This window comes from Phasianus colchicus, chromosome 1 (genome assembly GCF_987193195.1).
Source record: "Phasianus colchicus chromosome 1, bPhaCol1.hap1.1, whole genome shotgun sequence".
Classification (NCBI taxonomy): Eukaryota; Metazoa; Chordata; class Aves; order Galliformes; family Phasianidae; genus Phasianus; species Phasianus colchicus.
In genome coordinates, this window is record NC_143436.1 from 148,031,314 (window position 1) to 148,057,281 (window position 25,968).

Genomic DNA, 25,968 nt, shown 5'->3' on the forward strand with positions numbered 1-25,968 from the left:
GAGAGTTTGCAGTCAGGGTCATTAGAGACTATAGTAGCAGAGTAAATAACAGATGGACAAAGCTGATAAAAAATATAGCTGGAGACAAGGCTGGATATGTAGTTTGTGAGATGAGTAAGGGTAATGGAATACTTAGAGGATTAAACGTCAGATAAAACTTACATAAAATAAAGAAAAAAATCTAAAGAATGAGGAGGAAAGAGTAGCAAGCAAAAATGAAAATGGTGGAAAAAAGAATAGTCCGGCTGGCAACCGATAATATCTGATAGTTGCAGAATATGTACAATTTTATATATATACATAGTGTTATAATATTTGCCAGAGCAGTGGGCCACAGCCATACTATCAATTGGTCTTAAATCCACTTGGGCTTAAATTTGTTATTTGATTACTAAACTCTTAACCAACAAAACCTCCGGAGTCATCAAGGCAAGCGTGATACTCATGTCAAGCTCCAACGCTCTCAGTGGTTGGAATGTCTCAACTCTCATCTGTCCAAAAACCAGTGGATTTGAGAAAGTCACTACAGGAGCATTTTCCAACCTTCCAGTCTTAGCTGGCATGCCTCTTTTCCTGTCTGAGACAGAAAGGCCTTCCAGGTACAAAATAAAGGAAGAGGATGAGCAATGTCAACTTCCTGTCTTGGCTAGGAACCCATTTTACAGCATCCTGGTTGACACCTGAGCTCCACTGCACAAAGGTTTGATTCCCACACTGTTCCTGCAAACTAACCAGCAACCTTGGTGAGCAGGAATAAGGGCTAAATCTGAGCAATTAAATAAAGTCATCTGGAACAGAAAACTCTTCAGTCTGATATGAAAAGCGACAGTTACTAATGATTGTCACAATTTGGAGAACCTGCTACCATCTGCCTCCCCGCTGACTTTGGATGCATTTCTACTTGGTAGGACCACAGCCCACAACCAAATGTTTGCTCAAATATAGACTGTAAACAGAGCCTTGTATCAGGATAATGAGACAAAATTAGTGCTCCTATTCAGAGAGAACTTGGGAATAAAGGATCTCAAAGACAAATAAGATTTGCCTGCATCTCCGTAAAGAACAATACAATCACATCCTGCAATATCCTGTGGACACATGATATTCCTGCCTTTTAAGATGGCAGTGTTGAATACAAACCTCCATAGCCTGAAAATAGCCTCAGAAAAACATGGGCTGTGTGAATTGGCCAAAGGTGTAAACTTTTTTACAAAAGGCTGGATGCTGGGAAGGATCACATCAAGTACCCTAGTGCCACTTACACAGAATGACAGAATGGCCTGGGTTGAAAAGGACCACAATGATCATCTAGTTTCAACCCCCCTGCTATGTGTACAGTCACCATCCACTAGACCAGGCTGCCCAGGGCCACATCCAGCCTGGCCTTGAATGCCCTGATGGGGCATTCACAACCTCCTTTGGCAACCTGTTCCAGTATCTCACCAACCTCTGTGTAAAAAACTTCCTCCTAATATCTAGCCTAACTTCCTACTCCTATCTAACCTAACTCTTTTTTTCTCTTTCCTTGCCAATGAATCATGTATTAATACTTCTCTGAGCAGAACTAGTTTTCAAATTTAGAAATATATAAAAATGCAATTAATATATAAAGTGAATGAATATTTGTGCAATTACAATATCAAATTATCTAAACAGAGTTAGATATTGGTTTTTTTTTTTTTTTTTTTTTCTTATCTTCTTTTTCTTTGGCTTATTTAACAAAGACCCTGTAAGAAACAGCTGAACTCTTTTTTTACTCATATCTAATGACATTTCAAACAGTTTTGCTTTAAAATACACTGAAGAGTAGCTGTTATGAAGTCAATCACATATTTTTCAACAATTTCAACCTTTTATTCCTTTATTATTTATTCCTTTTATAATGAGCAGAGAACAGAAAACACTGTTTTGTGTTGAGCCTAGGGCATTCACAAAAGTTCTGTAAAAGTAACTATTGAGTATTTCCGAATATGTAGGTATTTCCAATTTGGTAATTCAGCATCTACAGTCATCCACAGAGGCTTGTCTCTGTCTTGCTCTTGCTTTCAGCGTGAAGAAAATCCTGCTGCTTCTCAGCAAACAATCCAAATATAATCTTTTATTATTATATAATTTTTGTGCTAAAAAGAATAAGTAAATACTGAGAGTTTTAAATGCTTCCTTCTCAGAAGCAAGCAAAAGATGTTCAATGTGATATAAGATCATGTTTTACTATATGGATTTGATTGCTTCAATATCCAGACATATTTGAAATGACATTTACAGAAGTACTTTTAATATCCTAACCAATATATTTAATAGCAAATATCTTGTTCAAATCTCCTGTATCATTATAGGTGCTGAAATAAGTGACCTGATGTTTTAAAGTATTGAGGTTTATGTCACTTATGTAAATGTTCATAAGGACTTTGGGGCATATACTTACATTGATATTTGTTTAAACCTTGGTATCATAAATGATATTCAAATTCCATAATCCAACTTTCACAAGTAACGAATTGCTCCTCTCCTTCAAATATCCTTGTTTGTATAGTCACCGGTGCTAAATGCGTATTTTAAATGTCTTTTAAACTAATCTTTTCTTGATGGAGATGTGTCATAACTATTTTACCATTTTTTTAAATCCAACAGGCTGCTTGTGCACTTAATACTGTGTGAGATGGCTCACTAAACAGGAAATATGCATATCTCATTAGATAATACAGTTTAAGTACCAAGGTTGTTAACTCATAAACTTGGAGGAGGAAGGAAAACCTGTAGTTTTTAGAAAGGCTTAAAACACTTCTTAAAAAGATTTCAGAGCTGAACTGAAAGAGTAAGAGCTGTTTACTTTTTTTTTTTTTTTTTTTTTTTCCCCCAAGGAAGAGTCATATCAATATTTTTTCAGTGCTTTCTTTGTGCATATAGGGATACCTTGCATGCTCCACTTACTGAACAGTATGCTTTCCTAAGTAATATTTCCAAACTTGCATGAGTTTTGAAAATCCCAACTGTACATTCTTCTGCTTTAATCTAGGTTATACTCTGTGATACAGCTCCACAGCTCCTGTTCAATGGAGAGGAAGGCCCACTATCTTGCCCTGGAGAGGAGGTCCGGAGATTATGCCCCATATCATCTAAGGATCTATTTTACATTATGAAATTAAAAGCAGTGGGAAGGGACTTTGTTTTTCTATGGGCTCTGGACACAGTGGATAAAGTCCATTTAGCCTGGTTGAGAAATAATCTCCTTGAATTAGAAACAACATGAAACACAGGCTTTGCTTTTCAGTGATAGAAGCTGTGTTGGCATGGTTATGAGAACAAAGTAAGATGAGATTTGTCCCTTTGCACATGCAAGTTGTGAATGGAAAAACCTGTAGTTGCATAACATGCAACACATAGGGTCTGTAGTGTAAGACTGACAATTTATACATGGTATAAACAAAATAATGTTATTATTATCAGCTTTAATAATAAAGGCAGCCCACTTACATCACACAACTACTAAATCACAGACAATTAAATTATTTGAGGGGGGTCTTTAAATGCTCCTGAGCACAGGATTAAAACACTTAAAAAAAAAACCAAAACAAAACAACTTCAAGACAAGTGTTCCTCACTGAATCTATTCAGTGCTGTCTTATCTGGGTGCTCAAAGTGCATCTGTAATACTTTGTAAATGAGTGTGATCAGGCTAAATTTGCACATGACCTTATTAAAGTAGTTCTCTTCAGTTCTCATCCTTTTTATTGATAGGATTTTAAACCCAGAAGGGACCATTATAGGCATCTGCTTTATAGACTAGGAAAACACAGCCAATAAGTCTTGGAATGAATTCCTACTTCAAGTCAAATAACTAGGTTAGAAATGCAGTAGAGCTTTATGAAAAAGGCTATTTTGAAAAATATCCAATTTAATATTTAAAATTTCAAGTGCTAGGGAAGCCATCATAGCAGTTGAATAGCTGTTGCTGTGGATAATTACCCTCATAATTTAAAATGTGTGTACTGAATAGTGCCCAAATTTGCCTAGTTTCGGTTTCCAGTCAGAGGATCTTCATGAATCTTTGTCAATTAAAAGCAAAACTCTTCAATCATCAGACTGCTGTTCCCAACATATACCCATGTAAATGACATGATTAAATCACCTCTTTCACTTTTTTTTTTTGTTTGTTTGTATTTTTCTTTCTTTATATTATTTTTCTCTTAAAGAAATAGACTTCTCCAGTCTCTTTTTATGAGGTATATTTTAGTTACTTCTAAATATTCTTATTGCATTTCTCTGAGCCTTCACCATTGTTTTCGTATTTTTCTTGGATTGTTGACGCATGGAAACCAGCAACACATTTTCAGTTAACCTTTTCAGACTGAACTAAATACAATCCTGTTACATCCATCTGAATCTAAGCAATCTCACTCATTTTGTTTTATTCTTTATTTACATTTGTCTTTCAGCATACGATATTTTTTTCACCTAGTGCAGCCTGATTGAGTCAGACAGATGTTATTTTCAAATTTTTGGAAATAAAATAGTTTACGTACTTTTCATTTATTTCAAAAGAACCGCCTTTGAACATTCTGTATTTTTCCATGTATTTTACAAATAGCCATGTGAAAAGCCACATTTTTAGTGCTTTACTTTAGAAGTCGTAAGCTTTCTGCAGATCAGATTCAGTACTTTTAAGGACACTAGCTCAATAATTTAAGTATGATAATTCATAGTTAATTAATAATTGCTCAATGTCTCTAGCTTACATTGACTTAGTAGAAATAGAACAAATAAGAACAAGCCAGAAAGGAAAAATAAATAAAAATGAACTTTATTCCGACATCTCTCTCTAATCCAAGCTGCTGGTTCTTAAAATACCCATTCTAGTTTTTCTGCTGCCAAATCACTCCGGATAAAAATCAGTGCTGTGAGACTATTACAGGTAAAAAGGCAGATACTTCCAAAGAAAGAAAACCTTCCCAAACTACTAGGTCAGCTCACAAGGTCTACTGAAACAAATATAGATCAGAGGTCTAGATAGGTATATAACCTGTAATTCCCTGAAGTAAGGAATTGCTATTAATTTAGAGCAGTAAGTGTCTGCTTTAAAGCTAAAAGTAATTTAGAACAAAAAAGGTGTTTGCTTTCTTAAATATTAAATGAAATTTCTGAGAAGTGACATAATGAAGGTTCCAGAGTCTACACTTAAAGAAAATCCAGAATTCACTTCTCCAGCATGTCTCAGACTAAGCTTCCTAAATCTCTATGTGCTTTTAAAACTCTTGGCTTTAATGGCAGCTATGTAATATGCAAGAGTGAATCTTAATTTACTGATTGCAATGACAGACTAGCAACTTCAATTAGAAAGATTCAAGCTTATCTCAAAAATCATTTCATTTTACCAAAGCATCCGTCTCCATAATTTAATCATATTTTTCAAGCAGTTTATTGTAAATATCATGTTAGTCCCAATGCTAGTGAATATTTGTCTCAAAAAGAACCATCTTTTTTATTTAAAACAGGAAAGATTTCGCTTTAGTAATCTTTTTTTCTTTTTTCATAATAGTAATAAAAAATTAAAGCTGAAGTGTGCTTTGAGGTTTTTTGCTAAGTCAAAATAATTTGCAAAGTCAACATAGTTATATTACAAACTAAAACAACAGCAAATACAAAAACCATGCAGTTCTCATTGAACAGGGTTGGAGCAATAAATACATGCAGATAAAAAGTTTACCGATATTTTTCTGTTTCTATTAAACTATATAAAAGTCTCTGACATCCACCTAAGATCTATAATGCTATTTTGCATTGATTGTCATGCCTCTATAATATTTTATGCACAATAGTGTTCCTCCTGTGAATCATAATATCATCAAGATCTCTTGTACAAAAGTCTAATTTGCTAGGAAAAAGAAAAACTTATAAAAAGAAATTTACATAACCACTGCATACAAATAGGATTAGTGTACATTTAACAAAAACTGCATTCAAGAGAAGTCAGCAGCATTTGCAAGATGTTTAACTGCCAGCATATGTAAGATGCAGCTGCATCTGGATCATTTTATAGTTTCTTTGTTCTTAACAGGATGCTCTCTCATATCACTGTTTTATGGGTTGTTAGTCAGCCTTAGAGGTCTTGTAAACTCTTGGTGACAGCAATATCATTTACACAGTGGATCAAGAAATGTATGGAAAACCTCAGCTCTGTCTTCAAAAGGGAAAATATATGACATCTGTAATTCTCTCCTTGTGAGGATTCCTTTGAAAAGGCCATAAACCCAAACTATATTTTGGTATAAAATGTTACCAGGCTTATTCATTGTCTTGAAGGAAAGGCTCAGTGGCCCAAATATGGATGATGTGGAGAAAGTGTTCCTTTCCTATCGATGCTGTTAGTGGTGGAATACTTAACCTCACAGAATATCACTTCCATGTCATCTCAGAATGTGGTCCCCTCCCTGCAGCTAGCACCATCTCCACTTCTTGAAATAAAGGCCTGGAAAATTTGGCAAATAGCTAATTCTCCTGCTGAGTTCACCTTGTCAGCTTAGTAGCATGGGTTGACTTTGTGAAAGAAGGGGTGAGAAATTAAGGTAGTTCCATCTACTGATATTTTCATTCTTTTTTTAAATGATTGGTCTTACACTTTTTTAAAAACTGAATACTCATAACTTCAGAATGAATGGGCAGTGTGCTAAGCACTGACAATTTTTTCTTTCCCTCTCATGAACTATTCAGCTGCTGAGGCATCCAAAGATTTTATATACAGTTCGCACTGTGCTGGTGGGTGGTTCACACTGCAAAGAGATTGCATGCCAGAGATTTCTGGAGCAGCTGGAGGAAAGCCTTGATTTGGGTACCTCCTTTCACAGAGGGCTCTTGTGTACTTCCACACCGCACTGGGAGATTTCACCTCAACACAAAGACCAGCTGAGAATTGACACAGTGACCATGATAACGCAAATTCCTGTGAAAGGAGGGAGAGGTGCTAGAAACCAGCACATTGACTTTTGCTAGAAACCACCATTGACTTTTCTTTTTTGCCCCACATCAGTCCCAAACTTCATTATTCCAGTTAGAAGAAAATAATTTAGTTTGAGCATGACTATAGACTTAATCCATGAAGCCAGAGGTTAGTCCCCTATACTTCTTTTCTTATCCATACAGCTGGTCTGACTGGCTAAAATTACCTAGGAAAAGTGCTAGACAGTAAATAAAAATTTCCAATAACTGGCAGAAATTATGTGGGACATTTCATTTATTAGCCTGCTTAAGAAGGCTAAGTCTGAAACAAATTATTATTAACATAACTAAATATATGAGGCCAGTAATATAAAACAACCTTGGTTTTCAGATTTTCTAGTGTCACAGGAAAAAGAGACTTTATCAGCCTCCCAGAGATAAATGAATGTAGTATTTAGAAAAGGTCAAATAAAATTGCCCTAAAAACTGTGTGATAAATCAAAATTCTTTTCTAGTCTGAAAATACAGTATGCAAAAATGTCATTGTATTATTAACATTCCAGCCAGCTACATGCATTCAGAGTCATATTTGTCTGGTAAGAAAAAAAAAATCAAAGACCAGTCTTCCACTTTTCTTAGCATTACAATCTCTACAGAATTATGGGAAAAATAACTGAATTTTGTTCTTTTTCTCAGTCTCCAGAAATGTTCAGTGCAGTATCCAGCTCCTCATTACAAATATCTCATCCAGCTGCAGACAGATCAGCATAGGGGATCTGGCTCAGTGAACCTTCATTATAGCTGAACTGAACCTATTTTAGAATTCAGATTTACTAATTCAAAGTTCCATCAAAGTTCCATTTCAAAAGAAAAGAAAAAAAAATCTGTTAAAAGCGAGTAAATATGACAACTTATTTCTCATATCAAAGTCACATTTTCAAATGGTATTTAAGTTTGCATGTCATATGATTTCTAGTGCAATTCTCCCCTTCTGATCTCCTGGTTAAGAAGGTAAGATCTGTACCCAATACTAGAGGCAGTACTCAGATCAACTAGTTATTTCCTATCTTTCATTCTGAAAACGTAGTTGTAAGAAACATTAATTTATATGTGCCGGTAAGAGTCTATTTCACTAGTGACCACAGACTACTCAAAAACTTGTGCAAGATAAGACAACAAAGCAAACATCTAGCACATTTTCTGACTTTTCAATGCAAAATGTTCCTGAAAGCTGTATCTCTCCATCTAATCATGAAACAGCACAGATAGCTCTAAATATTATATGGAAGATTATTCTTTAATTTAGACTTACTTTTGTGAAAGACATCAAGCTGTGTGCAATAGAAACTTCTGCATTTAGCAATAGAGTAAAGACTTGATGCTTCTAGCAACCCAATGCCTTGGAATTGATTCTTGAATTTTAATAGCTGATATTCATTTGTGATCATTTTGCTGCTGAGTCTCCTGATTGCCTATGGATGGCATAATGCCACCTGTAAGGTAAGATGCCAGTTTTCCATGACACAGCTGCCAGTCAGCTTTGGGTAAGGGTGGAGACAGTATACTGCACTGCCAAAGCCATCTCATCTCCATGTAGTGTATTGTTTTTTGTGAGAGTGGCACATCAGTGCCAAGTGCCCAAGCCAAAATGAAAGAAATGAACAAGACAAGAAGACGACAGGGTGGGTTCAGGCATTTGACTCTACCACACATAACTGAATAGCTGTAGGTACCCAGGGCAGCCTGTTAAGGGTGTACCGCATGTCAGCATATGCAGCAAAGAATGCAATCCACCCATGCTCACAACATGTATTGATAGGAGAAAACTGTCTCAAGCACAGATAAACCAGGGTAACAAAGCCCAGGATTCGCACATAACATTTACTTTGAGGAAACTGAGCTAGTCAAAGCATGTAATGTTACTGATTATGGGATAGTCAGTAGTGCTTCACAAAAAGCATTTTAAGTAGGTACATTACTCACATTGAAGCCATTTTACTAGTTCTGTTAGTTATAATTCTGTGTGTGTGTGTGTGTTTCAACTAAAGTTATGTATCCTTGTGTCTGCTTATGTAAGTTTTTACATAACTCTTTAAAGTAGTGTTTTAGAAACCTTTCTAGCGATATAAATTCTTAAGTTCTATAGACAAGAACTGCATTCCCATGACAGTTAACACTCCTGCTAATGTGATGCTTTTAATGTAAGTAAGTGGTACAGAGTCCTCAGTGCTAATTGCACAGTGTTAACCACAAATACACCAAAGTAAAAAGATGATTAAAATCTAAAAGCTTCTTTATATGATCAACAAGTGGGGTACAACAGTACTGTGTAAAAATGTTTCTCAAACTTGACCTATTACATGACTCTCCTGCAGCAGCTGATCCAACACTGAAATGTGCAATTTGTATATATATATATACATATTATATATATATATATATATGCCGTTGATTGGAAGTAACTGTACTCCCAATCACAAAAACATACAAACTTGTTTTTTTGAATCAAGAAATCCTTTTTCAGAAAACCAAACCAAACCAAAACTCCTCAGCTATTAATTATTGCTTGAGGTATCTGGGATGTGGGGGAGGAACAAGGAAAACATGAGAGACAGAACAAGATAGAAACAGGAAATATATTACTCCAGAAGTTTAATGGCTAGAAACACAAAAATAGTCTATGTCATCACTTTAATCTGTATATCTGATTAAATAATATTGTTAATTGTACAGGTTATGAGATTCAGGATGTTTTTCTAGCATTGATAAATTTTTATTTTTGCCAACATCTTCATTATTAAATATTATTTTCATACCTGAATTTAAGAAACAAAGTTTATGGTTGACTTATTCTCAGACTCAGTATTTTTATTGGATATTTTCTTGCCAGATATTTGGATCCTTTATTGAAGAATAGAAAACTTCAGCTAGTGATCATCTAACACATTAAAATTGTATGTCTTTTATGTTTAAACTAGCTAATTTCTACAGAAAATCATTGTCTTAATGTGTTTTTTCAGAAATCATGTTCATGATGACTGTCTTATAAATACTGAATAAAATGTTATAAAAAATTGCATTTAAGTTAATTTATTAAGAGGAAGTACACAAATGTAAGATTTTGTGATTAAAATTCTAACAATCTTTAATAGTTACAGAATCCTATATTGCATATTAATATTGACAAACTGAATTTGTTCCCACCAAGGAATCTAAAGAAGGAAAATACTTGAAGAGTTGGTGGTGAAAGATAGCAACTTTCCAAGGTCAATTCACTTGACTGAAGATGGGAATTGCTTTCTGAAGACACTTATCACTTTTCATTGCTCACTGAAGTAGCCTTTGGCAAATACACTCCAAGCTTTCCTACCTAAGTTAATCTAAAGTAAGGATTAGCTGGAATTCTGTTCACGAACGTAACAGCTTTTTCTTAATGGCCCAGTGTAGTTGAGTTAACTTAAGGGGCTTTCATCTTCATGGAAATACAATTCTGAATAAATCTCTATAAAAATAAATAAGTCAGTAAAGGTCAGATTTCATCTAAAATTCTAAAGTTCTTGGTTTAGTAAGGCTTCAGAGACATTTTTTTTCTCCTAATGAGAAATATATGCTAAAATTTCTGTGGTGTTCATAAGGGAAATAGGAATGCACTATTTTATTTCTTTTGGAAACAAAGAGGTAAAAATTCTTTCAACTTGACTAATTACTCTAAGTCAGAAAGTAATTTTTAACACAAATATGTACTTTTTTTTTTTTTGTTTGTTTCACACAATTTAAAGTTCTATTATTGAGTATGCATTTGAAATTCTATTACTAGTCATGTATAATATCAGACTAATAAAACTTTTACATACTCTAAGGAATAATATGGCATGAAGTAGGATGACTGATAAAGGGTGCAGAGAAGAGATTACATGATCAAATACTTAATTCCTTTTTCACAGTATGGTCAGGCTAATGTAAGCTACTTGTTCCAGCTAAAGCTCCCTTTCAAATGTACTGAGAATGGGACTCAAATTATGCAGCCTACTGTTCGCACAGCTTTCAGAGGTAGAAGAGATTTCTGTCACAGTAAATCAGTTTATAGCTTTCTGAATACACCAGGATACAATTTATGGAACAATCTGAAGTCAATTCTCTCATTAGCTAAACCACATGCTCTGGTACAAGACCTATTAAAATCTCAGGCACATCCTAAAAATGGCTGTTTGTATTTAGTGAAGCAGTAATTCCTTTGCCAGGTTCATTTCATGCTCTGTAACAAAAAGGAAAACCCACCAATCTATCAACTCTTACAGAAAAGAAAAAAAAAATCCCAATAAAGGCAAATAAACCAAAAATAACTAATGAAAAGTATGATCCCAAAGTGAAAAAAATAAAATTAATAATACTCCAAGACACATTTACCTGGCTAAATGGAAAATAACTCTGTGGAGACTATAGAGTTCCAAGGCACAATTGCAGTGATATTTTAGCAACACTTTTATCTGCCCACAGTTCTGTGGGTTTTTTGTTTTTGTTTTCTTTTCTTTTCTTTTCTTTTGTTTTTAGTTGCTTTAAATTATCTAACACTGGGAAAACAAAAAAGGCACACAAAGGTCTTACAAATACCTGTTTTGTTTCAGATCTTGTAATAGTAAACCCTAACATATGAATATTGACAGAAGCAGTTCTTCGATGCCCTTCAGATGATACCTGTCATATAGTAAAGAGATAGAGAACTGTGATTTTCTTTTAACTTTTTTTCTTTTATCTTTTTCTTTTTTTTTCTTTTTCTTCACCTTATTGCCCTTTGACCATCATTTCTTTTGAGGCAACTGCTCAAAATTCCTCACATTTAGATCACAGGAAAAAAATCAGTGAATGTCACTGTACCTTTGACAGCAATCATAGCAGAATTGGTTGAATTGGCTTATAGATTCCTTTATTGGGAAAATAATAAGTCAATGACATTGGTGCTGACAGAAATTTAAACAGGCAGCTTGAAATTGCTATAAGCGGGCATTATTTGTCTAAGAAGGCACTAACTGCTGTGTTTCTTGCCTATTAGAAACTTATTTTGTAACATCACTAATTTATAGGTTCTTTTTCCTAAATACTGCTAAGAAGATCAAATTGCAATTCTAAGTGCACATAGTAGCTGAACTTTATAAAACCACAGACTCCCTTTACTCCTTTGCCATGTCACCTCTTCTTCAATTTACAAGATCTTGTTATTCTAATAATGAATACTCTCTGTACATCTGGCGCAACAGATTAAAGAGGACATTTGTAATTTCAGTTCAACAGTAATACCAGTTTTAATAGTGTGACTTCAAGAAAATGATTTACGGAACAACACATTTTATATATATCTTCAGGAAATTCAAGTTGATTCTGTCTAATTTCATTCTTTATTCATAATATGTTTGACTAATTCATTATTTGGATGCCTGGATGAATATAGCCTATCTGAGAAAAAACTACAATTATTGGTTTAATCATATATATTTTAGGAAGAAGTAACAACTGCAGTGCTACATGAGAGAAAATTTAGATAGACAAAAACCAACATTATGCTCTTAAGAAATGCATCTTCACTATTCCTGACTTTTTCAATGAAATATACCACAAATGGCTTTCTCCTATTGCAAATGCAGTCACTCTTGTCATGCGTATGCAAGTTTTCCATCGTTATATGTTTAACAACTAAAGTTACCTTGGAATATTTGTAAGGGTGACTAACACTGAGAAGTCAGCAGTTTGCAGGTAAGTACAACACTATTCCTCTCTTTTTGTTTGTATGTTTGAACCTAAACACAGTAAGTGAATCTCAACACTATTAACTTGTGCAAGGAATGCAGCCCAATTTACTTCTAATATAACATGGTGAGTTCTTCCACTGCTTTAGTTGCCAACATATCACTCTGAATCTCTGAATGCCTGTCTAAAGACAGATCAACAGAAAAAGAGCTTGAAACAAATCTTAACTTGATTGAGCACTAAGTTCGTTCACTTTCTGGAGAGCTAATCTTTGATAGATATGTACTCCTACTAAGGAGCAACACACATCTGCCAGGAAAAGATATTTGATCATGAAAAAGAAAAAAAAAAAACTTCAATACAATTTAATATATTTATTTCTTCTACGAAATGTCAGTCTGTTCCATGCTATATCCTAGCTAACAGTAAGCATAACTGAATGCTTTACACACCCCACTGCATAGGTCTTACCTCACTACATCAGCACTATTAATGAAATATATCTGTCAAGGCTTATTAAAATTCTTTTTGATGTGTACCTTGGCTCATAAACCTCCATACTATATTGATACTGCCTATAGAAATGTCCTTGTAGAAGTGAATCTCTGCAGATGGGATGATAAAGGGGAAATGTTCAAAACTTTAAAAAGTTTAGTCTCTAGCAGAGTTTCCTTTTCTGTCAACACTTCTTTTGAATCATGCTTTGTATTGCTTCTTTATAGCTATTGTTAAAAAAATGGTTCATAGGATGTTTTAACTTACAGAGTAAAACTCTTACAAATGAATAATAAAGAGATGAAAAGCAGGTGATGGATGCCAATCAGTTTTCATAGATATACCATTTTCAATGCTTTCTTTACATGTTGTGCGTGTACTGATCTTTAGGTAGCAAACAAACCTTGTAAAATTTGTCTGAGCAAGAATTTATCATGTCAGCTGTAGCAGTGGATATTTTTTCATGTTCTTCTTCATGAATACAATCTTTTCTGCTTTTCTGTTTGTAATGTATTGCCACAATACATGAGAATTGCCCTTTGGAACATTAGAGACTATGCTCCACAATTTGCAGTGTCTCTAATGGCAGATGAACCTATATACTTCAGAAAGTTATTAAACTTCCGCTAAATTGCATAGGCAGAATTTTACTGATCATGATTTTATATGAATTTAACTGTGTATACTGATAGTCTACAGTAATTTTACCTATGTTAACTGGTAGTGTTGTTCTTATGCTCTTAAATGGTTCTTTCTGGACTCAGAATTTGTTATTCCATCAAATTTTACTCAGCAGTAATTTTCCTACAGTAAGTTCCTTAGGCTCATTGCAAATAACTTTGCTTTAATAAACTTTGGTTTTATACATATCTGAACAATCAGATCCTAATCAAGTTCAGATTGAAGTCAATGGCTGTGGAACTTTTTACTGATTCAAGAGGAAAAGTGGGAGGAGGGAATGGAGACAGAGAATTAATCTTGAATAGAGAGTCGACCTTTGGATAAAAATATGCACTGTACATTCACTACTAAGCCAACCCTGGAAGACGTTTCTCTCAGAAGCATTTTTGAGGAATCTGACTGAAAACAAGATATGGATACAAGGTGCTTTTTTGGGATCAGAGGAAAAATAACACTGGTTAGTCATTTGGGGTTTTATATATACACTAACCCCTTCCTTTCACACTTTTTATATCATTAATAAATTCTATTGCATCTGCTGATTGTTTAGTTTATGACACTTTTTTTCTTTTTAAATTCTTGTAACTATAGACTATAACAAAGACTAAAACAAAACTGTAGCAAGAATAAATGCACAGTAGTAGAAACTGGCAGCCAGCTTCTCTGGTAGTTTAAGATAAAATTCTTTGGAAGTTTAAGATTTTTCATACAGCATAGATTAATATGAAAATATTATTTACTCAAACTTTTAATTCTAATTTAAGTGAAAATTCGACTTGCATTCATTTCCAGTTGATATATTCTATATACTCCATACATTTAAATGCTTACTGCTAGTAAAAAAATCAAGCGATTTTCTTATCCTCATACAGTTGGACAGGAAACAACCTGAGAAGTCCCAAAAATTTTCATCAGTGTGGAAAATTCTAAAAGAAGTTTGTCCTGTGGTTCATCATTTCTGTATGTTTTTCTTTAACAGCAGATGTGAACTGTTTTTTTAAGAACAGATATGCGACAGTGAAAGAAACACAGATGTTTATCTTTCCTACTTAACTGCATCTTAATGTGGTGAATGTGCTGTTAAGAACTTCCTGAACTTCAGTTCTCTCCTTCTACACTCTAGATGGTAGCAGGATACTTCCTTGAAGTTTAGCTTAAAATCTCCCAGACTAAAAGCAGTGTGCCTTGAGCTTTCTGTCTAGGATTCCAAAATGACTGTTAAACTAGCTACACGTTATCCAAAGATAATCACAGTGTGAATACAAATCAAATTTTTTTTGGCCCAAATACCCATTGCATCAACACTGAAGAACATAGAGCTACAAGAAAAACTGTTTGAGCTGCAAAGCTTTTCTAGACCTCACTCCTTGCCTGAGCTGGCTTGGGTTTATACATCTTAGACACCATAGATGCTGGTCAGTTACTGCATTCCCCAGAGGAGGGGGAATGCTCAGGTCCATATGCATTCACTTGTTTTGGGTCATGTCTGAAAAACAGGGTTCATTGCAGATGTCACAATGTGCCACAACATCACAGTGAGTGGCAGTATAGTTGAGTCAGCAAATTACTGAAGAGAATGCAGTTTGAAATTTTGCTCTTTTTTTCTATTTGAACATTGAAGACTAATATTGTGAAACTCAGATCCACCACTTTGGTAAATAAGACATCCTTTACCAAATGGATGCATAAAACATTCATTTGAAACAGAACAACTAGGTTAGTGCCTTTTTTTGTGTGTGTGGAGAGAACTGCCAATGCTTTGGCAAGACAACCCAGCATGCAGAACACTTACTCAGGGCAGTGAGAATTTCCTGCTTAGCTTTGTCAGCTTGCCAAATACTGCCATAAACGTTGGTTCTGTGTCCAGGGTCAATACTGACATCTGGGCACAAAAAAGTAATGGGAGAAAAAGTACAAAAAGCAAGTATGAATGCAATTTCTTTTCTTGGCAATAATGAAAATAATATAAGTAGGGGTGAAAATGTGAGTCTGTACATGCCTCTTGAATAAATCCACTTCATGTAAAATTGATAAATCTTCTGCAATCAAAGACCAGAATTTAAACTTGCACCATACCTGAATGTCAAAACATCTTGGGCAGTCTTAAAAACAAAACTATTTTCAAGAAGGGGGAAGTTTTTCACAGGCAGAAACCATGTGGAGGTTTTGGGAAATGGCAAAGCCTTGTATGCCAGCTGCGCAAGGGCAGCAAACCATTATGAAAAATGCACAAACACTGGATTGTCTTGTATTAAAATTCTTTCAATAGACTTAGTTTCTGCTCTGCTCTGCAGAACATAGTGGTGAGAGAGGTGTATAACTGAGATTAATTAAATCTTCCCAATTTTATTTAAAGCTCTACCATCATTCTGTCTAGCGCATTCTGTTCTGTTCAAGGATTGAATCCTTCCTTTCTTCCTCGGGGTTTTCAAAAGAAGAAAGAAGGAGCCTTTTTTATTTAAAAAGAAAAAAAAGAAAAAAAGAAAAAAAAAGAAAAAAAAAAAGAAAAGCAGCATTTTATCTTCAGAAAAGATTATGGAAAAAAAAACTCAGCAAGCTTCTGGTATAAAACGTTCTTATAAGAAGCAAGGAATGGAGAATAGAGATAAGTTTACAATTTTACAGATGACCAGAATTCTTATCTTCTTGACACTGAAATGCTTTATTTTGTATTCTGATATTAATACCAACTTTTCTTTTTTTGTAAGATATTATGAGATGCATGACCTACGCGGACAATTTAAACCAATTTCCTGTGACCTCTGAATAACTTAGACTTGTAGTTAGATCCACATAGTTGATTGCAGGCTTCATTATTTTCAAGCCTCACATAGATTTGACTGTTTCAATTTGTTGCTGATGACTTTGTGGACTGTTGCACTTAAACAGATGTACATTTGATGTCCATTTAGCATTCCTGATAAGTTTTAGGTTAATCAGATATTTTGCTAACTAATGTTTTTTGTAGAAAACTAAAGGCAAAAGAATCTATTAGTTTTCACAGGCTCCAGGCTCACATGAGAAATAAAATGAATTGCTTTTATCAGTCATAATTGGAAAACAGTACTTCTACAGGTGGCCGCTGAAACAGGATGAAGACAATCTGTAGAAATTGACATTTTATGAAGTCAGAATATTGAAAGACTATATATATGTCTTTGCATTGCTTAAACTTCAGAGTTTTTAATCTCCTTACTATTTCTTTTTGATTCTTTTGAATATTCTTTTACTCACCTGTTCTAAAACAGCAAAAAACTTAAAACCTGCTGTAAGGTTAATTACAAAGAAGATCTAAACCTACTACTATCAGAAAGCTCTTAGGTGAGCTTTGCTTCTTCACCACTATTTTTGCAATGACTTGGCTGTATATCATGACATATATTAGGCTCTATTGTTTATTCTAAGAATTCCTCTGAAAAAGTTCTGTTTTCTCTCTACTTAGCTTCCACAGGTTCCGTATTAACATCTTTTGCAAGTAGGAAAAACAACTGCTGTGATAAGTCTAAGGAATTGTGCATAAAATGTGCCTTTCAGTGTTAAATGGTAATGTTAAACTAAAACACTTTCAATCTGAATATATAGGTAGAAGTTTCAAGTAAAGCTAAACTAGAGGACAATTTATGTACCCTAGAAACTAAGAAATATGCACAAACTGAGGAAAAGCACTGTAATCAATGTATCAGTAGATGTTTGCTTATGAGTGGTACTGTGAATCCAACTAGAAGATAGGACTGCTGCAAATGTTGAGTCGTGAAATGGCACGTGTTGAGTAGGTTGATAGACCTACTTCAGTTATACTGAAGCAGACTGAATCTTTTACTGAGCAGGATGACTCAGTTAAACTCAGTCAATAAGGTCAATGCAAAGCTAACTCAATGAAATTTAAAAACCTAAGAAACTGGGAGGCCAGACTGGATTATATCTGACAATTCTAATAAAGATGACATAGACCACATCTTTTGCAGACATCCTGCCAACCATTTTGTTTTCACTGAAGTGACTGTTTCATTATTATTCATTTTTCTCCACAGCTACCCTTATGTTCTAGTGCACATAAAGAAAACATATCGGTGTACGTGCAGTAAATCTGAGACATCTGAAAGGCATCTAATTTATGATTGTTTATTTTTCCATGAAATGTCTGCATGTTAATTAAATTGGTTTGTGTCCCTTTCCTTGAAAGAAGGAAAGATTTGTAGAAGAGTTGAGAATCTTAGTTCAAAAGACACTTCCCACAAAGCACTTCAGTACAGATACTATTCACTCCTTTTATGACACAGAAGTCATAGAAACACAGGTGTCAAAAGGGACCTCGGTAGAGCATCTAGCCCCATGTCCTACTAAAGGAGATTGCCCATGTTATATTACTCTAGAAAGTATCCAGGTGGGTTTTGAATATCTCCAGAGAAGGAGATTTACAACTTCTCTGAGCAGCCCATTCCAGTGCTCTGTCACCCTCACAGTGAAGATTTTCCTCAAGTTTATCTTCCCATGTTGCAGTTTGTGCCTTGTTCTGTCACAGACTACCACCAAAAAAAGCCTGGCTCCATCCACTTGACTTTCATTCTTTAGATATTTCTAAGTGTTAATAAAGTCCCCTCTTAGTCTTCTCTCCAGCTGAACGGTCCCAGGTCTCTTAGCATTTCCTCATACAGGAGATGCACAAGACCCCTAATATGTAGCCCTCAACTCCGAGCTCTGAGAAGTCTCTGGACAATTCATTAAATCCCTATCTGAGGAATGCCAAGCAACAGGAAGTGAAAGAAGGATGTGGTCCATTCATGTCATGGTATAATCCCACTCCTGGAAAGATACAGTAACTCAAAACTCCAAGAATGAATAACTGAAAAACCTTAAAACAATAGATCCAGAAGCAGTCATAAAAGCTATGCTTGCTTATCTGGATTGCTCCTAAAGTAATTGTTTGAATTAAGAATAAAAGTTTGGTAAAAACTACAGTCCATCATAGATCTCTTTTCCCTCTGTGACTTTAGCTAGTCTGATCTTTACAGCCAATGATGTTAAATAAACAGGTCACGTAGCTCTTTATCTGTCACACCCCACAAATCACATTTTCCACCATTAAAGTACTATGTGTTTTGGCTTTTAATTACCTGACTTATCAGCATGTAATATTTTTCTCCTTCCCTGCAATAATTACATTCTGAATCAGTGTGCCATTCAATATTGACCTTTATTTATAACTCTCACAAAGAGTTGAATGTTTATTTATAAAGCATGAAAAGCAAAGTTTGTAAGAATATTGATTCAGTTTATTTAAAAAGCAGTGGCCTAGCATTCTGTGAGTAGAAGTAATCACAGGCAATTACTAGCGACTGCTTTTCACTACTAATCTTGGGTTTAACCTTATAATTGTATTACTGAATTTGCTTCACTTTGTTCATATATATCACCAGGGTCCTAATAGGAAGTCTGATAGCAACATAATTTAATAAGGTCGAGGGGAAAAATGCTTTTAATTGATTTAAAAGAAGGCAGACATATAGGCAATGCTAGGTACTGAGGAAAGAAGCATTGTAATGTTCTTTTTTATTTTGCAATAAATGATAATTCACATTTAAATGCATTAATGAAATAAGTTCTTAGTGGCTGGGTCACAAATTTTTAATGCTGATGTCACTAACAAAATCACTAACTACTTTTAATGGTGCCCCTAAGCTAAGCTTCACTTTATACCTGGTATATAAGCTACTTTGACTGCTGGTAGCATGAATTTGTGAGTGTAAAAAGGTAAAGTCAAACGAAGAATAATTCTTCTTGTCTTTATCCCAGTATATATCTTGTGGAAAGCGGCCACACTCAGAAAGAGCTTAGAGAAAAGCAAAACTAGCAAACACTGATTAAGGCCCCAGATCTATGCAGACATAATCTGTGTTGACTTCATGTTACTAGACAGCTAATTTTAGGGCAAGATCCAGTGAATATGTAACTGTCTGTTTGGGATTAAATTAGAGCTCTGAGCAACTGTCTAGAGACTATAATTTTGGAAAGGGGCTGACCAGTCATACTTCATTATCTGGTTTTTTTTTGTTTGTTCATTTGTTTTCTCGTGTCCTCAATGAATTTACTTTGGTTAAGATATGAAATTGGCAGAAGTCATGTTCATGAGACATAAAAATTATGGGTTTTTTTCTTTATTTTTATAAAGTTCTACATGAAATGCATATGGAAGAAAATAAGAAAAAAAAAATTATTTGAGAGAAATGCTATTCTGATGGGATGACAACTTGTTAAGAAAACTGTGCTGCTTGTACCAAAGAGCAGGATATCAGTGGCAAATATTAATTCAATTAGGGATTTAAACCATTTTTTGAAATACCTTTACTTGCACTCTTAATGTTTTCCTGTGAACTTACTTCTATTTTCTATACATGATACTTAGGAAAGAGGTCTTCTTCATTTAATGAGAAATGTCTCTGTACAACAAACTTTATAATGGTGGAAAATCAGTTATGAATATATTTTGGAAAAGTATATCAGGAATCCAAAGGTAATGCAAAATCATAACATCTCTCATGGTTAATTACTTGATTTCTTTGCCTTCTGCTCTTTTTTCTGCTTGCATTTTCCGGCACACACTGACAATTGAAAGAGAGTGATCACTGGGAATGTTTTGTTAAGAGGCAGAAGAACTTATCATTATTTACTTGTAAAGTATGCAGAGCTCCTGTAGAGCCAAAGATGATCATGAAAATATGCATTCACTGTGTGTATCACATTACTGGAAATCACAGCTGGCAGGAACTTCAGAAATATTTTCAGTATTTTCTTCAGTTCAACATGAAATACATTACATACTGAATCGTAGCTGGACAAGAAACTCGTGTTTTTCTTTTTTTTCTTTTTCTTTTTTTTTTCAATTTGGTTGATTTGGGCTTTGCTTTTTAGTTTTCTCTGGAAAAAGTTGAGAAAAACAAAATACATTTAAAAGCTTTGTCATCTGAATATGCTAATATGCTAAATATTTACAGGAAAAATTAAAAAATGAACAGCTGTTTTCTCCACCAAACTGTAACAAAGCAGATCAACATATTCTTCAGGTTTTTAGGATCTGACAAATTGGCAAAAGAAATAGATGGTGGAAAATTTTAGCCTTACTTTTTACCTCTCACTCAGAAACCCATCTACTATCTACACTACAGTAGGTGAGAAGCTCTGCTTGACTTTGGAATTACTGGGCATTGAGGTAAAAAACTCAACTGAAAACCAACTAAACAGGCCTTTGGTGTGTCCTAAATGGACTTCTTATGTAGTAATTAATAAACTGATTTCATTTTTCTCACTTTAAGATACAAAGTCATTTCCGGTGTATACACAACTTCCCAAATCACGTAGAATTTACGTAGAATTTATTGAGCTGAAGTCTATTCAAATCTATGAAAATATTCTGCATTCAGTGGACATTTAGAAACCTCTTAACCAATGCAGACTGACAAATTTTAAACACATGAGTATGAAAAATGAAATGATTTTAATGTTCTGGAACTTAAAAAGTATAGTTAGATTTGGTGATTATGAAAAAAATATTCAACTAAATTTGCACACCTTCAAATAGATGGAATTTAAATATGCCTACTTGCACGACTGAAGTATAATATTAGGAAAAAAAAGTCATTCAAAATATAAGCAAAACACAAAACAATCCAATTTATTTAAATGGCTTCTACAATATAATCTCATTGATGTAACCAAATTACAAGTGGAAAATGATAGAGCTATATGCTGACTACCTTAAAAATGCTTGAGTGCGTACATCTGTGGTGGTTTCACCCTGATGGACAGCTAAACTCCACCACATTGCTTTCTCACCATCCTCTACTCAAAAGAAGAGGGAAGTGGGAGTGGGAATAAAATGAGAAAGGGTTCAAGGGTTGAGATAAAAACAGGGAGATCCAATTACCATCACAGGCAAAATGGGCTAGAGAAGAGAGAAACTAATGTGAACTAAAAACACATTCCCTCCATCTGTGCACTCCTTCCTGCTGAACTGCGTATGGGAGTAGGGGATGGGGGCTGTGGTCAGTCTCTGACACTCTGTCTCTGCTGGTCCTTCATGGTTACTCCCTTCCACTGCTCCAGCATGGGGACCATCTCATCAGATGCTGTCCTTCCCAAATGGATCATACATGGGCTTTCCATAGGCTGCAGCTCTTCAAGAACTACTCCAACATGGGTCTGCACCATGAACAGGGGCTGAATCCACACATCTTCACAGGATATTTATAAATCTTAAAAATAAAGGCTCACTTGAGCTCACTTGAGGTTCTTTACACCCGCCCTACAAGCCTATGACATGCATATGACAAAGTCCCTAAAACCAGCAATTTTTAACATTTTTATGGGCATGAATATACCAACTGAGATTTTTATGTGAAAGTCAATCAAAGCATATTTTATATTTGAGTAAAAATGTTAATTTAATTAACATTTTAAAAAGATAATAGGATAATTTGAGTTGGAAGGGAGCTCAGGAGATCCCCAGTCTAACCTGCTGCTCAATCCAGGGTAAGATTAGAGGTTAGACTCTACAGGACCTTGTCATACTAGAGAGTTTTATACAATCTGGACAAAACCATCATGGGTAGAGACTGCACAGCCTTTCTGCCTTCCTGTTGGAAAGTTTCTCCTTACATACAAGTTCTTTCTTGTTTCAGCTCATATCCATCACTTCCCATTATTCCCCACTATAAAGTGTTTCACTGGATCTTCTCCACAACTGGTAGGTGACTCCGAAACCACCTGTCCTCCAGGTGGAACAAGTCTCAGTCCCACATTCTGTCATCCCAGTGCAGCTTTTCCAGTCTTGACCATCCTGCTGGCCTCCACAGAACTCAATGCCTTTCTTGCATGGTAGAGGCCCAAAACCAAATACAGTGTTCTGAATGTTGTCTATTAGAGCATCACTCTTTACCTGTACATAAAGCAAAGAACTTGTACTGCATCTGGAACAAACTATCAAGCATTTCAAAAGATTTAAAAGCATTGCTTTAATGTTGAAAAACAAACAAATAACACTCCATCCTGCCCTTCCCCGTGAATGGACACACATGAATCAGGAACATTACTTAGCTAACTGTTATCATCTTCAAGTGATACTAACACAGGGCTCCAGTTATGAATACAGAGCTAATGATTCTCATTATAGGATCTTAGAATCACTTAGCAATCTGGTGATAAGCCCTATTCTTCAAGGGCTTTATGTCCCCAAAACCCATTAAGAGAGATTTAAACATTTCGGGGGTACGAGAGAAAGGAGACGATCATTCTGTATATTTATATAGATATATAGGGAAAACGACATCTCAGCAGACAGTTAACACCTTAATATGTTTGGGATTCATAAATTACATATATATTTCCTACAGTTTGATCCTGCTGATACAGCAAGATCTAATTCGTACTGACAGCAGTGATACCAGAACTAGGCACTTTCACTTAAAACTTGACCAATGAGGGCATCTCTGCTGTTCACAGAAAACCGGGGGCTGTAGATTTATGCAGCCTGTGCACAGAGGCTAAGCAGCCATATCTGCCCCAAGCCAGGCTAGATGGGGTTGGGAATTCATGCTAATGCCATGTCAGTGTTTTAGAAAAGACTGCAAGAATTGGCAGTGCCAGAAATAAAGTGAAAGGTGACTCTGTAGCCCAGAAAGACTTGAGAGGAAGAAAGTTCAATTTTAGCTGGGTAACTAGGTTTATCTGCCAGCTTCTTAGTGCAAAATGACCATGTAATTCTATCATGTTCTTGCTTCTCGCTCTGGCTCCGTAGCTTCTGAATTTGTAATTGCAAACTATCGCATCATACAGGATAAGGAAAGTTCAGAAGCCAGAATTTCCTGAGCACATCAGATGCTATATCAGCTGCCACTCTACTTCATCTTCTTGCTGTGATTTAAATTAAGAGAAACAGTCCTTTTGATGAAGAGGAATAGCTTAGGCTTGTAAATGCAAGAAAGGGTTGCAAAAGGCGAACATCAAAATCTTGTATACAGTTATTGTCTAGAAGAAGTTATTTCAGTATTTCATAATGCATGTCACTTGAACACTTCAAAATTCAGAATATCACAAAATCATGGAATCATATATTCATTAAGGATGGAAAACACCTCTAAGATCATCAAGTCCACCTCTACGATCATCACCACTACGCCCACCAAACCATCATCCTTTGAATGCTTGGCCTCATTAGGATGATATCAATGTTTCTTTCTCCCAGCTTCACCCAGCTGAGCCATTTATTTGTTATTGGGTTGTTAGAAAACCAGACTGAAAAGATTCTAAAAATGTTTCTAAAACATTTCTAAAACAAATAAATGTTTCTAAAAGATTATGGTCACCCTTGGTTTTAATTTGTCCATTCTGGTTTTTAAGCACTTGATGATTCTTTCTTTTAAAGTTGTGACACAAAATGGCAAAAAAGATTTTTCTTACAGAATTCAAAGACTCAAAAAACCAACCAACCAAACAAACAAAAAAAACCAAACATCCAAGAAACCATCTAATGAAAGAGATCTATCAGTAATAATTGAGAGATGAGAACTTGGGGAAGCAATGGATGTACTGAAGTAGGAAATTGGAATGTCTTCTGAGCTTAACATCTGGTCAGATACTCATTTTCTAATAAGCATGAGAAAAATTTGTCTCCTTGCGAACCAGAATCATCTACCAATGATACTTCATGTGGATTCCTTTGCTGCTTGATATGTAACCATTCCATGTAGGCCATTCCTACAGCAATAGTGCTGCTTTTGTACTATTTGGAGGCATTTAATTGTGATTCTACTGTTTTTTCCCCTCTTAACTTAATCTTGTGTTGGTGTTATGAATTAATGAGCTCCAAAATATAGAACCATGAAATAGCCAGATCACAGAACAGACATCTAATTGGATCAGCAATACAGAAATAAGTATACCTGATTTTGAAACACTATGTAAGATAAAGTAATTCAGGCACATTTCTGGTACCCAAATGGATTATTTTTGTGTGTGTGTTGCTTTTTTATTACATAGCTTTAATTATGCGTAGCCCTCTAGGACTAAAATTGTCATAAATATTTGCATTGATAAATAATTAAAACTAACACAAATGTGAGTCAAATTGTCTTTAGGGAAAGCTCAAATTCCAGAGATGTCAGTAGTGGTCTCATCAAGAACATAACTAGACATTTCTAATGAAATCTACCGCCCAGTTGTATGATGAATGAATGCTATGAGGGCTCTGCTGTCCTAGAAAGAAGCAGCATAAATTTACTTTAAGCAATTTTATTCTGATCATAACCATAATCTTTTATATATGTTGCTGGCTTAGAATTACTAATGATGTGATATAAAATTGATGTATATCAATATTTCCTTGTGTCTTAAGCACAGGGAAATAATTTCCAGTCAGTATTGCCATAATATCTCCAGAAGGAATGAAATACAACTGTTTTCTCTACCTACATACTCGATACGTGTCTACCAGTACACACACACACACACATAAACCCAAAAAATCAACACAATATTAATAAAAACCAAGCATAATCATATTTTGATTGTCTATTAAATTTAAAACAAATTCAAACTTAAGAAACTCTGATTTCAGATTACCTTGGATACTCTGTTTGCAACCTCTCTGCCTACTGTCAGCCCCTGAACAAAGGTCCGTGCAGCAATGAATGCTCTAGTCACTTGAACCTTCAGCTTCCTGGGTACATCTCCAAATGGTTTCAGCTGGTCTGTATACTTGCTTACACACTCCAAGTAGTCCTCAGTGAAATGATACTGGGGGTTTATGAGCTGAAACATCCTCTCCAGCAGCCGAGCCCAGAAATCATTCAGCATTTCCTCCAAGTTCACATTGCCTCCCGTGTAATAACGCTTCAGTTCTGTGAAGAGATCCTGGAACACCTCTGAGTTCTGCATATACAGTGTGCCGTATGTCCGTACAAACATATCATTTAAGGACCTTTCTGCGTTCTCAAGAAGTTCTCGAAAAAATTCTGCAAAGTAAACAAGGAGACATTAACAAGGAGATATTAGTAAAGCACAAAGGGTTTCTTGATTGCATTCCTATGTTAACGTTAGTAAGGTTTGTCCTAATATGTTGTCACT

At 35.1% G+C, this 25,968-nt stretch overlaps 1 protein-coding gene across 2 annotated transcripts in view; it reads right to left on the reverse strand.

Moving 5' to 3' along the window:
- The window catches only part of GPC6 (glypican 6), a 730,376-nt gene that overhangs the window by 307,159 nt on the left and 397,249 nt on the right, over positions 1-25,968 (reverse strand). For both annotated transcript variants that reach the window (XM_090129991.1, XM_031610618.2), the window contains exon 3: positions 25,465-25,856. In XM_090129991.1, coding sequence (XP_089986117.1) covers positions 25,465-25,856 — 392 coding nt within the window. The remainder of the gene's footprint in view (positions 1-25,464; positions 25,857-25,968) is intronic.